Source organism: Rhagoletis zephyria, unplaced genomic scaffold (assembly GCF_001687245.7).
Source record: "Rhagoletis zephyria isolate East Lansing unplaced genomic scaffold, Rhagoletis_zephyria_1.1 Rzeph_scaffold_12822, whole genome shotgun sequence".
Classification (NCBI taxonomy): domain Eukaryota; kingdom Metazoa; phylum Arthropoda; class Insecta; order Diptera; family Tephritidae; genus Rhagoletis; species Rhagoletis zephyria.
This window is the reverse complement of record NW_016169895.1, coordinates 631-16,645: the sequence shown is the minus strand read 5'-3', so window position 1 is coordinate 16,645 and position 16,015 is coordinate 631. Positions and strand designations below refer to the sequence as shown.

At 37.3% G+C, this 16,015-nt stretch overlaps 1 protein-coding gene across 1 annotated transcript; it reads right to left on the bottom strand.

The window, feature by feature from the left end:
* Nucleotides 1-15,350: 15,350 nt before the first annotated feature.
* Nucleotides 15,351-15,807, bottom strand: LOC108377846 (uncharacterized; the record flags this gene model as incomplete). The annotated part of the gene is made up of 2 exons (XM_017634140.1): nucleotides 15,741-15,807; nucleotides 15,351-15,677 (listed from the first exon to the last, which is right to left on the bottom strand). Coding segments are annotated over exons 1-2 (394 nt in total), but the record flags the coding sequence as incomplete, so codon positions are not given.
* Between the last annotated feature and the right edge of the window lie 208 nt (nucleotides 15,808-16,015).

Below are 16,015 nucleotides of genomic sequence, written 5' to 3'. Positions count from 1 at the left end.
ACTCCTAGGGTTGGCGAACTAGTTCTCGCCAAGGAACACCATCTATCCATGTCCGCGGACGGATTCGCAATCCTGAGGTACATATCACCGGTGATCGTCCAGTTACGCAAGACCGATGGAGGAAGGGAAAAGACGGCCAATATCTCGGAATTAAAGACGTATCATACCAGCGAGACCATATAGACACAAGGAGACACAAAAAAAAAGGGAACGACCACACAAATAATTGAATTAATTAACCAACTTTAATTTCGTAAGCCACTCCAACCAGCCATTCAACCGCGAACCACCGGAGAGCCAACATCAGAATTTCGGAAGCTACCAGAGGAACAAAAATAAAAAATAACAGAACATCAAAATGGAAGTCAACAACAAGTGGGCGAACAGCGTCAAACACATACGCGAACGCATAGAGGAGGAGGAAGCGAAACGTCCTCGCACCCAGGTACTGGGGTCACAGCCCACTACCGGCATACGAAACGCCGCGCGACACGCCGCAGCCATAAGGGCAGTCAATGCCCACGCCGCAGTCGGGACGTCACGCTTCGCCACCATCCACGACGCCGCAGCGCACATGACTAATGTGCAAACTAGACAGCGGATATCCGCTGCCCCTACTGCAGTCGCTGCACCCAGCAGCGTCAGTAGCACGCCCTCCTACGTCACCACGCCAGGATCCGCCGTACATACCAGCGTCAGCACTATGCGCGCCCTCACGGCGCCGACGGCCGCTACACACTCGACCGTCACGCACACAACCGCCGCGCATCACCACATCCACAATCGGAGCCAAAACAGCAGCAACCAGAGATGCCTCCAGAAGGGATCGAGGTCATGGCTAGTGATGTCGACGGACCGGTGTTAGACCAATATCCGGAAATTGCCGAGAGAATCTGCACCGTCTTCGGGAGAATCGACCAGGGAACGTGCAGGGCACGCCAGAGGTTCCGCACAGAGAACTAACGGTCACCGTGTATAGAGGGAAAGCGCGCATACGGCCAAGGGTGAAGGAGCATTGAACCTCCGAAGTGGGGGGGGGAGTGTGAGGACTAAATGTTCAACAAGAAATTTAGCCCCGCAATACGACACCGCACAACAGCCAGTCAAGCAACACAACTCATAGCAACACAACTCATAGCAACACAACTCGTAGCAACACACGACAGCATCTTTGTGACCATGGCAACGAAACATCACACAGCAACATGTGGCTGCACGACCACGCAACATCAAGCACACAGCCCATAAAATATAGAGCACAGCCAGAAAACAGTCAGTCAGCACGGAGTTGTGGTCGCGAGTGAACGACTACAATTGAAGGGAGCGATAGCTTGTGAGTGGTACGCACACACCACAAGACATCACCTTTCAAAGGTAGAAAACCATATTTCGTAGTGAGAACTACCGCTGAATGGAGCGATTGCTTGTGAGTGGTACACACACACCACAAGACATCACCACTCAGAGTAGTGATCATTAAAAACGGTTCCGATCACCGCTCGCCACTGTCTACCGCGAAGCCGCGTACGAACGACATCCGCTCGTTCGCCGTCAACAGCGCACGCCAAGGGTGCCAGAAAGAGCGCTACCCATCGCCGTCAACGGCGCAACGCCAAGCGCGTCCGCAAGAGCGCTACTTACAGTCGCCAGCAGAGCCCCACTCACAAGGGCATTACTCATCGGCGTTAACCGAGCGCCTCTCATCAGCGCGTCCAAGAGCGCCACCAGAGCATTACTCATCGGCGTTAACTGAGCGCCTCTCATCAGAGCGTCCCAGAGCGCCACCAGAGCGCTACTCATCGGCGTTATCAAAGCGCCACTCACCGGCACGACCAGAGCGCAACTCACATTGTAGGAGCGCTATATACCGACGCGGCCAGAGCACCGCTTACCGACGTTTGCAGCGCGCCACTCAGCGGCGTCAGCAGAGCGCTGCTCACCAGAACTGAAACCACGCCACTACCGCCTAACGGGCCCTTAACGGGACAAGAAGCCGTTACCCAGGCACTGCAAGTGACGCCACCAAATTTTGCCAAGTGTTATTTGTTATATGTTCTTTATAGAAATTAAGAAAATTAAATTAATAAAGTGCGATTTACCAGAGCCCCGAAACTACAAATTTATTGTAACGAACCCTGGACACGGCGAGTATACCCCAGCATTGTAGAAGAAGCGGCGGGGCGAATAAAACGCTTCGTTACAATGGAATCAGGGAAAGCTAAATCGTGGACATTCTTAATCGAATATAGTCTATCTCTTTAGCAGAAAAAAAGGCAATTTCCATAAAATCCGTTCCCTGCTCATAACTCTCGTTCTATTGGAGGCTCACATTCAATTCTGGTTATATGGAATATATTACTTTGAATCCCATTTCGGTATCACTACTTCATACATTTTTTTAATGTAATCTATGAATGGCACATCTACACGGGTACAATATTTGTATAATACTTAAAAACTTATGTTAGTGTTTGGCCGAGGTTCTCCTCCGATTTATGGGGGAGAACCTACAGTTTTACGCCGGCTCCGAACGGCGATTTTATTTTTATGAGAAGCTGTTTTTCATGTAAGAAATACACTTAGAGGTTTGCGATTGCCTGCCAGGGGCGACCGCTGTTAAGAAAAACCTTTCTTCTATATTTTTTTCCCGATATTACTCTGGTACTGCTAACCACTACACCCCAGATTATTAGAAAAATTTATCAGCGTCCAAGCATGTTCGGTAAAGGATATGCAGCGTGCAAAAGAAAGAAAACAATGCCAAATCATCACTTTGACTCATTGGTGCTTCAGCCAGAGACCGAAAATAACTGGTCCACATTAAACACATTGTAACTTTTTCTATCATTAACCATTTATTTTTTACTTTTTGTGACATATCACTGACAGGGTTGGGCACAATGCACTAAAAAATGGATGCAATACGCTTTTCACTACCACTGTCTATTCAGTGATAGTTAAAATGCAGAATCCATTATTACTGAAAATTTAAAAAATAAAAAAATGCATTATCACTGAACATTTAGTGATAGTTAAAAACAAATTGCACTATCACTAAACCCTTAGTGACAGTGAAAAACAATTTGCACTACCACTTAATATTTAGTGATAGTGAAAACCTTTATTGATAATTAAAATCTTTCAGTAAAATGACATCTCTTTGGTCTGTAAACAAGCTTTGTGGTTATGACATAGTTCTTCTTGAAGAATAAAGTAAGACTATATTAGCGGATGCAGTGAAAAAAAATATATTCAAAATAAACAATATTCTTGAGAAGAGACTTCTAATTACAGGACGTCACTTCAAACATTTCAAAGTTTTGGTCAGAAAGATTTTGCCTTATCGATCGATTGACAATCCTAGCAAAGAAAAAAAATCTTACCACTGGCGAAGATGAAGGAAGAGGTGTATTATATTTTAAAAACATTTTTTTTATAGTAGGAAAGCGATGCAAATCTTCAATGCTCCTATCCTCGTCATTCAGGTACAAAACTACTTCAGTTGCTATAGCTCCGCCATGGCAACATATATACCGATTTTCATCTAAAAAACAAATTATTTACAAAACTTTTGCAGGTTGGTTTCTTTTAATCAAATACCTGTAGACTCCTCATCGGATTCGAGAAATGATGTATTGGCACTTATGGAAGGCTGTAAATTATTATCTTCCCCTACCGGTTGTTTTTTAAACTCCATCGCATATTCTTTAAATTTATCCCGAGTGTATATCAGCACTTCCAGCAAAGTTTTGCAAAATTTTAGTTTGATATCGGGAACGAGAATTGCTGCAATAACTGCATCCCAAGAGTCAGAGTGCAAACTAAAATATTTTTCAAACCTTTGCATTAGCTTTGATTGCATTTGAATATTAGTTTCCGTCAAATATTTCATGTTTTCGGAAGCTAAACGTCGCATTTTTATTTTGATGGACAGTAAAGTTGGAATAAAGTTACCAAAGAACATATTTTGCTCTCTTTGAAGGAAGTCGATAGCTTCTGCGATAGGTTGAATTACTTTTGCATATTCTTCCAAATACTCAATTTCTTCCTCATTGAAAGTAGAAATTTCCAGCTTATAGCATAGTTCCCCTAATCTGTTTTTTACTTCTATTAACTTCTGAACCGAATCGTGCAATGAGTTCCATATTGTAACGCAAGGCGTGACCAGATTCGAAGATATAACTGTTTTTATTATTTCCGCAGATTTCGGCCTATTACATTTATTCCACAATTTTGTACACCTGAGTTAGCAAAATGTAAAAAGTTAATATATGTACATGTTATAGATTTAACCTTACTTTCTTAGAGGGTCATTTTTGATACTATTTTTTCGTTTATACTAAACTACCTTATAATAGGACCATATATGCAAGGTACAATCTCTGAAAATTGGACTGAAATCTATCCAGTAGTTTTTGAGTTAAGTGCAATCATGGAAACGGCTATTATTTTACATATGTATATAATATATTAAATTCACAGTAAAGGTTGGACTAAAAATAAAGCTATGTCTAAAATTGAGCATTTCCATTATCGGTTTTTGACGTATGTATGTTTCTTGGTTGTAAACCAATTTAAAACCGATAATAAAATTCTTTATTTTAGACATAATTATAAATTTTAATGCAACCTTTAAATATAAAGTGAGCTTTAAAGTGACAGGTTACTTGAGAAAAAGGCCCTAAGAGTAACAGCGTTACACTTTTTTGCTTTTTTGGAGTTTTTATTATTGTAAAGTTAGGTGCAAATAACGTAACTTTGGATTAGCGTTTTTCACTTGCATATGTAAATTGGCTTGGCTAGTTTCACTAAAAGCTTAGTGATGGTGAGTTTTTTCTAACTATCACTAAAGTTTTAGTGAGAATGCAATTTGTTTTTCACTATCACTAAACCTTCATTTTCAGTGATAATGAATTCTGCATTTTAATTATCACTGAATAAACAGTGATAGTGCAATTCAGTGGTAGTGCAAAACTGCCCAACGCTGATCACTGAGAAAGCGTTTTATGCAAGGGAACTTACGGTTAATGACTGTGAGAAATGGAATCGCTAACGAAAATAAAGGCCAACCGCAGTTATTTATGCATTTTTTTTTTGTTGCAAAGGTGAGTTAGTAAATTTAATTATGGTGCAGAGAAAATATATGATGAAAATGTAAAGAAGTAAAACAAACTATAAAGTAAAACTACTTTTGTTCACTCAAATGATCACAGTTATAAACTTTTTTACACACTTTACATCCTGAAACTTTTTTATCACTACTCGTATTCAAGTCATTGCTTGATTTTCGGAATGCAATATTTGATTTTCGCCCCATCTTCTTTCCTTCAATAAATAAACTATACTAACTAGAAGCAAACTACCGAAGCACTTCACTCAGTATTTTTGACATACATTTGGATACCGTCGCATTTAAAACAAAAAAGTAAAACAAAAGGTCAATTCGAAACGTAAAAAAAACAACAAATCAAATAAAAGACTAACCAATGCAGATAAGCCAACAACTTGTTATAAAAGTTACTGTGAGTGATTTATTTTTTATAATAAAAATTAATTACAATGTGTGACACAGCAATAAATGGGCGGGTTATTTTCGGTATCTGGTTTTAGCTAGTTTTGGGATTACAACGAGCGGGATAGTTTCAGATCTGATAAAACACTACAGTAACTCTTAGTATACTATATTTTATTTTAAAAAACACCCAACAGATATAGCGATTTTGACCATATCCCTATCATAATCATCAAAATCAAAAGTTCTAGAGATATGCCCATATACATTGATAACTTTGAATCTATCAATTATTTATTGTACACAGTTCTCGTTCCCCAACTGTTTGTTTTAGCCACATTTGTAGTATGTACTGATAGGCCGGCAAGCGGCGGAAATGCGTACGTAAAAATTACCAATAAGTGACAGACAAATATAATGCGGAAAATACGAGTGTCGACACGGAACAACGAATGCTAAAAACAGTAAAATCAATCAATAGATTTTTTCAAGTTCGATTTTGGACCCGCTCTCGTTTTTTGCGTTCTGCATTGCATTTGTCACTGCCGACTTAGAATATCTACCTGACGGCTTTGTGTGCATACGTACAAACCAACTCAGTTACATATGTACATATGTAAGTACATACCCTGCAGGGAAACCGCGGACTAGTAAATCTAATTTCTAGTTCCGTACTAGATATTTATGGCTAAAAACGAACCAGTCCGATAGTAACTAGATCTCCACCAGTCCAAAACCAGCGAAATGTGGTAATTTTAAAAACCTATTTTATTTCACTTTTTCTATTAGAAATCTATATCTATTGTGACGAATTTAGAACTGGTTCGGACCTTTAGAAAAAAGAATGCAGAACGAACTAGATCTTATCTGTCGAATTTAGAACTAGTTCGGAACTATCGTTCAAATACGCTCCCATTCTGCACTTCGAAGGTGCTTTTTCGTAGCTTGGTAATACAAAACCAAAATTTGTGTTAACATTTTATCATCTTGGGATCTTTTGGAATCCAACCAATAACAGCAAGCACAGCTGCAAACTCAGTTATATCCAAAGGTATGTAAACCTATATTTCTCACAATCATTCAAACAAATTAAATTTCTAATTGAAAACACATTTCTTTGAAAATAGTTTAAATTATGGTTTTTCTTCGTCTGTCGATTTTAGAACTGGTTCGAAACTGTAGAATTCAGCCCTAGTTCGAAACTATCGAAATAGGGATACAACTGGGGGCAATTGGCACTTCCTAGAACATCGCCATGTTAAATCCGCCAGTTGTTTGCATGCAAAAGAGATTTATCGCGAACCAATACTGGGTCTAAATGTACTAGAAGCGCACCAGTTCAGAACTAGAGATTTTCCCCACAGGGTATGTACCTACACACATACATAGGTTATTGTGTGATTTTCGAATTAGCCAAATGATCGATTCTTTCTTGTGAACAATTTGTTTGCGATTTCGCCAAAGCACAGTTCGCAAAAAAGACACGACTGTAAGGTTTTTTCTTAACAGCGGTCGTCCCTCGGCAGGCAATGGCAAACCACCGAGTGTATTTCTGCCATGAAAAATAGCTTCTCATAAAAATACAATCGCCGTTCGGAGTCGGCGTAAAACTGGAGGTCCCGCCGCTTTGTGTAACAACATCAAGGCGCACGCCGCAGGAGAAGCTCGGCCAAACACTAACATACATATGTGTAAGCGCCAATGTCTTATTATTATAAGCAGTACTGCAAAATTAAAAGTAAACTTATTATTTTTATATATATTTATATATATTTTTTTAATGTACAGTTTCGCCATTTTTCAACAATTTCTGTTGAAAATACGCATCACATTCAAATGCCATAGTTGTGGAGAATTTCATTCTTCACAACTTTTTTAACAGCAAGTTCTTATGTTTTTGAGGTTGCTTATTACTACGGCAACCCAAAAATATGCTCCTAAAAACTGATTTTAAGCGCTTAAAATATGCCAATAAATTCTAAATATATGCTCCACAAAATGCTTTTATATTCATTATAAGCCATAAGATATGCTTTTAAATTTTGTTTATGTACGTACATATGTATATGCCCAAATATGCTTTAAACTTTATTTTCAGCACCTAAAATGTTCTAAATTTCATAAAAGTGTATATACATACATAAATATTTATACTTAATAATTCATATTTGTTCAATTTGTTTTTAAATTATATGTATGAAAATACATGGAATCTAATTCACAACTTGTTTTACATAGCAATTCATACTGTACATGTTTGTAGATACATATGTATCCTTCGTCGGAAAGTACTAGTCGGGGGTTCGGGAGCCGAATACCGGCACCTCGCAAATCTACCACCCATGCTTTCAGCTGTCGCATTTAACATGGAGTTGTCCTAGGAGGTGACAATTGGCTCCCGCTGCGGACTTCGCCCTAGTACTTGTAGAAGTAACACGTAGCCTGTAACCGAGCCACGTTTTGTATCCCACTGCGTAACCTGGTACTAGTAATAATAAAGACGTCCATACGCGCAGCGCGCCCTGGCGGGTCGGTTGCGAGACAACTCATCTGTCAAGATCGAAACATATAAATTGTATTATTTTTCTCGCACATTAAAAAACTTTATATAAACACGATGTGAACGTGACCTTTGATATTTATTTCATTTTCGGCACAGTGTTACTATATTGTTATTATTTGAGAAATTTTTATTATTAGTTCTAAACGTAACAACGCAAGGCAAAGTATCCGAAAATATGCATTTACTGCAAAATATGCATTTATTGCAAAATATGATAACCCGCATGGCGCCAAAACGCCGACATTTAATTAAATTTTTTAAACAGGTGAAACCCTATTCAAAAACCTCTAAAAATATTACTAATGATTAATCTAAACCATTTCTTAGTGATGAGAGGTCTCGCATGGTGTCTGTTTTCATTTCATCAAATTTCAAATCTCCCTGTAACTTCAAAAAATAAAACCTGTGCACATCTATGTGGAATCCCAGTTCTTTAATTTGACTTCTCATTTTGGAAATTCGAAGATATGAAGATGTGAATACCTTCAATAAAAAAAATAGATGGCAACTCTAATTAAAAATATTACCAGCCTATAGTTTTCTCAAAACTCTTTCGTTTGACACTAAAATTTCGATATTTCATTCATGTACTTTCGTATAAGTAAAACATGTCCGACTTTTGAAACTGGTGGCAGGTGACAGTATTTTCAAACTAAAATCATTCGCCTGGCATTGTTGAATTTAATTTTTTTAAGCACATGGCAACTCTCCGAAATACAGTTTAGAAATAAATTATTTTCAAAAACATTTCGATTGATACCCATCTTTTGACAATCCATTTAACTTATTAAATAATTTTAGCATAATTTTTTCAACAAAAAAAAAACCAAATGTTCAGCTTAAAGATTTCTTAACACTAGATCTTTTGATAACCATATTTTAAAATTTCATGTAACTTATGTATAATTAAACGAAATACCACTTTCAAAACAGGCGGCAACCTACTTAAAAATTATTTTCGAACTAAAATTTCCTTAAATATTTTTCGTCTGACATTGTTATAAATATTTCATGTAACTGATGAATTAAGTGGAAAATATTTTTTAAACACGTGGCAATACTCCTAAATAAAGTTCTTAAATAAAGGATTTTAAACCCATTTCCATGGATAACCATCGGTTAGTAATTCATTTAACTTATTAAATAATTTCAGTTTAGCCCTTTAAACTGGGGCAACCCTCAAACACATCAAAAATGTTCTAATTTGTCAAACTAAGTATTTCTTGAAACTCTCATTTGCCATCCATCGTTAATATTTCATATAAAAAATAGTTCAATTAGACTTTTCAAATAGGTGGCCACCCTATTCAAAATATTTTCAAACTACTACTTTCTTAAACCACTTTTGTATGACACCAATCTAGCGATACCTTATCCACTTACCAAATTTCTTTAATTAAAATTTAATTACATTTTTTTGAACATGTGGCAACCATCTTATACGTAGTTAAGTTATAAAGCCTTTTCAAAACCATTTCGATTGATAACCATATATAGTAATTGATTTTGCTTTTTAATTAATTTGAGCTTAATTTCTTAACAGGTGGCAACTTTTTTCAAAAAAGTAAAACCTTCTTGAACAACCACACCCTCAGCCCTTTAATTTGGTACCTCACTTTTCAAAATCGACCAGACGGTGCGGATCTGAGGGCATTGATTAGTAAATAACTTGAGTTTAATTATTTAACAGGTGGTAACTCTTAAATAAATGCCTTCGCGTATTATATATATAGATTATATACATATATACTAGATATGCTCTAATGGTCTGATTATGGCAACTTAACGTAACTTACGGTTCTCTCTTCAAAATTCTGTTAAATGGGTGTTGCTTATAATTGAACAGCCGAAACTTAACGTGATTTAAGGCCACGTCGAAATCTGTTTCATTTTGATTCTCTAAGTTCTACGTTCCGTTAAGTTAAGTTAAGTTGCCATAATCAGTCTTTAAGAAATATAACTCAAACTTTATACTTTTTGGAAAAACAACTATTTTTCAACACTGCGAAAATGCATCATATGACTTTGATGGTACTTTACGAGCCCCCGAAATATATTACATTTTAGGGCGTTAAAAGTTTACCACTTACAAAACTTACGACACCGTTGCACAATGATTGCTGCTATAGGCCAAAATAATAAAAAAGGTATGTAAAAAATTTTACGCCAAAATAAGCTTTGCAATCAGTTTTTGTCCAAACTTCATGTTGTCAGATATTTTTTGTTTTCATTCTAACGGTTGTTTCTGAAAAAAGCAACAAAAGTGTCATCAATTGTTCATTTTATTTGCACAGCGTCAGCACGCTGAAAATTGAATTGGATTTAACGTAATTAAAATATTGTGAAAAGCCGAGTGAGTTAAAATTATATGCAATGGATATTGTACATAAAGGTATTGACTTTATTTCTACAATTAAACTTTTAGATAATTCGTGTTGTGTTCTATGCAAATCGTTGTTTTAGAAAAGTAGGATTTTGTGTGTTTCTCGGTTCATCTTTCAAGTATTTAGGCAATGTTTTAAGTGTGTTTCCCCTATCGGTCCTCAATATTTTTATTTACATATTGTTTGTGAATATTTTAAGATTATAAAAGTGTTCAGTGTAGATGCATTGACCTGCAGAGGCTCGCGTAGTATTCCATAACCTAATCCAAGCTCTTTATTATTATACAGTTTTTTTATGTTTAGTTTTTGATTCATCTAATTTTTTAAATCAAAATGTTTCTAGGCACAAGTTACCACTGCGAATTTTGTTGATTGCATGTTTTTGAGATTTGGCGTGCAAATTTCGGTACTCATTCCCAAAAAGTTCAAAATTTGCTGGGTGCAATAGCGAAAGATATTGAATATGAGGGTTTTGAGCCAGATCGGTATGAGTTGCAAAAATGTATTTATTACGTTTATAAAAAGTTTGCATTGTTTTGGCAAAGATCCAAAACGCCAAAAATCAGCAGTTTTGAAAAATCATTATAATTGGCTCGAAAAGAAAGAAATCATTTCATTAAAATGCCAACCAACAGTTTCCACCAATTCAAATCGTGGCGCCCGAAAATAGATTTTGTTGAGTCTTCAAAAAGACTAAGCGTCGGCGAACATATCGGGATAAAATTTTTACTCTAAGGTCTGTTAAGAGTAAAAACTGTAATATGTAAAAGTGGGCAGGGTTGGACACGCCCACATACACTCATGCGAAAATTAATAGGGACACGACATTGTGACCAGTTTCGGCTATTTTTTTTTTGTTTGTTTAATGTCTATTTTTTTTTATAAAAATACAACTCAGTATCTAACAAAAACCAAATTTCAAACTTTGTAAAAAAATAGAAAAATTCAACAAAAGTTTAAAATAACAGCAAACTTTTTAAATAAGAACTGATTTCTAGATCAAGAAAGTGCATGTTGTTAAATTTTAATCTTTTATTGAAACTTTTTGGTCCAACATTTTCACCAACAATTCACGTTTACCATTTTTATTGGCACATTCATCTGCTAAGATTATGGTTTGGTGGTCATTTTCCGCTTTAAATAACCTAAGGGAAGTGTTATATCCGTAAAGAAGTTCTTGAAATTCTGCAATTGTGCAGCATTTTATAGCACGGTTAATCGCAAAACGAATTAAATTTTAAGAACTTTTTCTCTTCAATCCCAGGTGACAACAATGATTCGATTCTATAGTGAACCTGTCCACGAAGTTTTAGAGTATAGTTGGTGGCATTTTCAAAATGGGTCTGTATTGTCTTACAGTAGTGCAATATACATACATATACGTACTTCAGACGTCACTGCCCCGTACTGCAGGGTTATGTATGTCGGGAAGCTGGCTTTAATATAATGCGGCATTCCCTTTATTCTTTAAACGACAAGGAATTTTTTGATGAGACTTAATATGAATATTGACTTGCTAGTATCTGAACTATTTCTTGCACGTTTATTTGCCAAAACGGCTCAGCATCAGTGAGTAATTCGCAAACGTATGCTGCGAATGCTGCATTATACTAAAGCCAGCCTTTCGACATGGCTACTATTCCATATGAACACAGATATATTAGTTCCCTCCTGTACTGCTGGAGTCCATCGCTACTTTTGAACCGCTACTGCACCGACTCCTAGGTAACTAGCTACTCTATTAACCCGTGGTAGTGGACATAGTAGTGCAGAGTGGAACCAGTCGTAAGCAGAATAGCGAAAAACTACGACAGAGGGCGCCCATAAATCACGCAAGTGACTACTTTAGTAACTCCCGGTAGTGCAGAGAGAGCCGATGGTGACTACCGCCTAGGAGATTGCCTTGTAAAAGTAATCAGGTAGCTACCGATTCAGCAGTCCTGTAGTCACTCCCCCGTACTGCAGGGTATATATATGTTTCTTAAACCAAAAGTCAAATTTTTCACAATAGCACTTCGAAAAATTAGTACAGATAAAAAAATAGTGGAAGTATTTAATCTATACTAGTGTATATATATATATATTTGGAAAGGCGTTTTTTCTAGTCGCAATGCTCGAGAACGACTTTCCAAGAATGGTTACAGGTGAAAAAAATGTCGATACATAAAAGGGGTTTGGCACCTCCCATACAAACCGAATTTTTCATACTTTATATCTATACTAATATATATTTTGAAAGCCGTGATTTAGTGTTCGCAAAGCTCTAGAACGGCTTGACCGATTTTTTTGAAACTTCAGGCACCTGCCGCACGTGTTCCAAGGATGGTTTTGGCCTAAAAAATATCTATATGTAAAGGGGACGGGGCACTTCCAATACAAACCGAATTATTTCATTTTCCATATCTCTGGAAGTGTTCATGGTAAAGTTCTGGAACTTTGTATGGAGATATACGAAATTAATCGCATACTCTTGGAGAACAATTGGAGCTATTAGAAAAGGGGGAGTGGCGCCTCCCATATAAACCGAATTTATCATGCTACGTATCTCTGAAAGTGCTCATGGTGGAGTTCTGGAACTTGGTATGGAGATATACGAAATCAATCGCATACTCTTGGAGAAAAATTTGAGCTGTTGGAATAGGAGGCGTTGCACCTCCCATACAAACCGAATTTGTAAACTTCATATCTCTGGAAATGATCATGGTACAGTATGAAATCAAGCCTGTACGCATGTAGAAAAATGGTATTTTTCATTCTTCTGTAGGTGTGTTTGTGAGTGAAGTCTTCCTAAATGGGTCTCCGGATTTTAACGAAATTTTTTGTGTGTGTTTGAGTGGGTCTCTGGGTGGCTTAGTTTCACAGTTTCACCCGCTTGGCGCTGTAGTTGAGTTATTACTAAAAATCTTATTTATGATCCGATTTGCTAATATTTAAAATATGTATTGGTAATGGTAAGAGCAATACTATTGCAAAAACATGCTGCCAAATGGCGCTGGAGTCGAGTTATTACTAAAAATAGCCAAGTGTGAAAAGGTGCCGTGAAGGTCATATTAAATCGACCTGTTGAGAATATCGAACTCTCCTGTGTTACGATTGGCCCAATGGTTGTGATTTTCAAATATTATTATGCGTTCAAGCTTTTAAGGTATTTCATCTGAAATAAGTATATGTATATTGCATTTCTGTGGAACAATGATTCGCACCCATTTTTAAAATGCCACCAACTATACTATAAAGCTTGTTGCCGCCAGGGAGTGAAGAGGAAACAATTCTTCAAATTTATTTCGTTTTGCGAATAACCGTGCTATGAAAAGCTGCACAATTGGAGAATTGCAAGAACTTCTTCACGGATATAACACTTCCCTTAGGTTATTTAAAGCGGCAAATGACCACCAAACCATAATCTTGGCAGATGAATGTGCCAATGAAAATCGTAAACGTGAATTGTTGGTGAAAATGTTGAACCAAAAAATAAAAACTTTGGGCGGGACGGAGTTCGCTGGGCCTGCTGGTGTATGTATATAATTAATGGGTTTTACACTCCTTTCCCGCCCAACCGACATGAGAGGCGCAGTCCGCATGACGTGTGGAACTTTGTTTTTTTTTGGTTTTTTGGTGCCGAATAGTGGAAACAGGACTGTATCAAGTGTCGATATCTAAAACTATTCAGCTACAGAATCAAGTTCATCAGCTAATTGGATATGCTAAAGATAGTATTTCAATTATTGAGAGTTGAAATGATAGTTTTTTTTCTTATAGTAAAAATCGGGTCCGATATGTCAAACGTGCTGGAGTGAGAGTTATAATCTAGACGTAAACAACGGAATGATTCGTTAAGTTCAAAATTAGCAGGGTTCCCTTCAGTACTGCTGGAGTCAATCGCTACTTTTGAACCGCTACTGCACCGACTCCTAGTTAAGTATTAACGAACCAGTCGTAAGCAGAATAGCGAAAAACTACGACAGAGGGCGCCCATAAATCACGCAAGTGACTACTTAAGTAACTCCCGGTAGTGCAGAGAGAGCCGATGGTAACTACTGCCTAGGACATTGCCTTGTAAAAGTAGTCGGTCGGTAATTGACGGTGTTTATCAGGCAGCTATCGATTCAGCAGTCCTGTAGTCACTCCCCTGTACTGCAGGGTTTCTAGTGCTCTCACACTCAGTTAAGTTACTCACTCATGTTCATGCTTCGACAGCAGTCAACACACAATCTACACAACAATCTCTCCCAGCTAACTCATTCACACAGCTCACTACAACTCCTGCCGCAAACTGGAGCTCTATTTCTCAATTGCATCCCGAAAACTCACCACCACAATGAGGTTAATACATCTCTAACACACAACGCTTCCTCAACTCATACTTCTAATGACTACTCTGCAGTGTCCTCAAGTCAGAGAATAATATTTCACTAATATGGGTCTAGAAAAAAGGCTCTTTAGAAGAAAGTATGCGTAATAAAGTTTCAAACACGAATTTTTAAAATCATATATTCAACTTTTCGCTTTATTTATAAAACATTTTGATAATTTTAAACACATTAAATTTTTCTTTTTACTTATAAATCAATGAAACGAAGAATTTTCAAATTTTTCGTAGTTTTTTGAAAATCGATGCTTTTTTCCACCGATATTGGAGTCTCATTGTCGATTACCGCCTCAGGAAAAATGTATTTTTTTGCTTAAAACATCGTCTAGCTCACTGTTTTCATCAAAATATTATGGATTATTTCACGAAAAAGAGAAGAAATTTTGTTCAAATACTTACTTCTCATAAGGGCATGTCATTCTGGCTCTTCTTGTTTTAGAGTTATTGAGTTTAGTCTTTTTGTACTGTCTTTCTAGGCTGAAAAATTTCCCCTCGACTTGTGAAGACGTGTAAAAGTAACACCTTTCGCAAAGCTCGTTGGTAATAGCGCTCCACATTTGCTTATGGTTTTCATGCTTTGGCTTTTGCCAACTTTCGGCCGCAGTTCCTTAACCTTCAAAATTAGCAGCTTTGTTGGCGCATCCAACCACGCAGGCCTCTTGACGTCATGTGTCTCAGCACTTGTACCGATTGGAAGGAAGTCTTCCCTTTCACTTTCGCCCATTGCAATCTCTTCCGAGAAAGATTCTTCAAGGCCAGCGCTCCCGCTGTGCTCTTCTGTTATAATAAGGCTTTCGAAGCATTGTTGTCCAGCCACTTCGCTTATGATCTTCTGTCTATAAACTGCATCTGTTTGATAAATTAATTTATTACATTAAATTAATACGGTTTTCTTCTTAATTGTTTACTCACCGTCTTGAACCTTTCTAAATGTTCCAGGAGAACAAGTTATGTTAAGCTTGTTACCATCTTCTTCCATTTTTTGTTAATTATTGCTGCCGCACTCAATTTTTTAACTTTTCTTTTATCTTTAGCCCTGTTCGCGTTTAAAAAAAAAATCATTTTCTTTCAGTCTCCACATGAAGTTTCGAATTCGGGAGCATTAAAAATGTTATATAAGACCATACAGGTCCGGCCGTAAGGGGAGATTTTGGGTGTTCAAACCCGCCACCCCCTGTTGCAGGGAA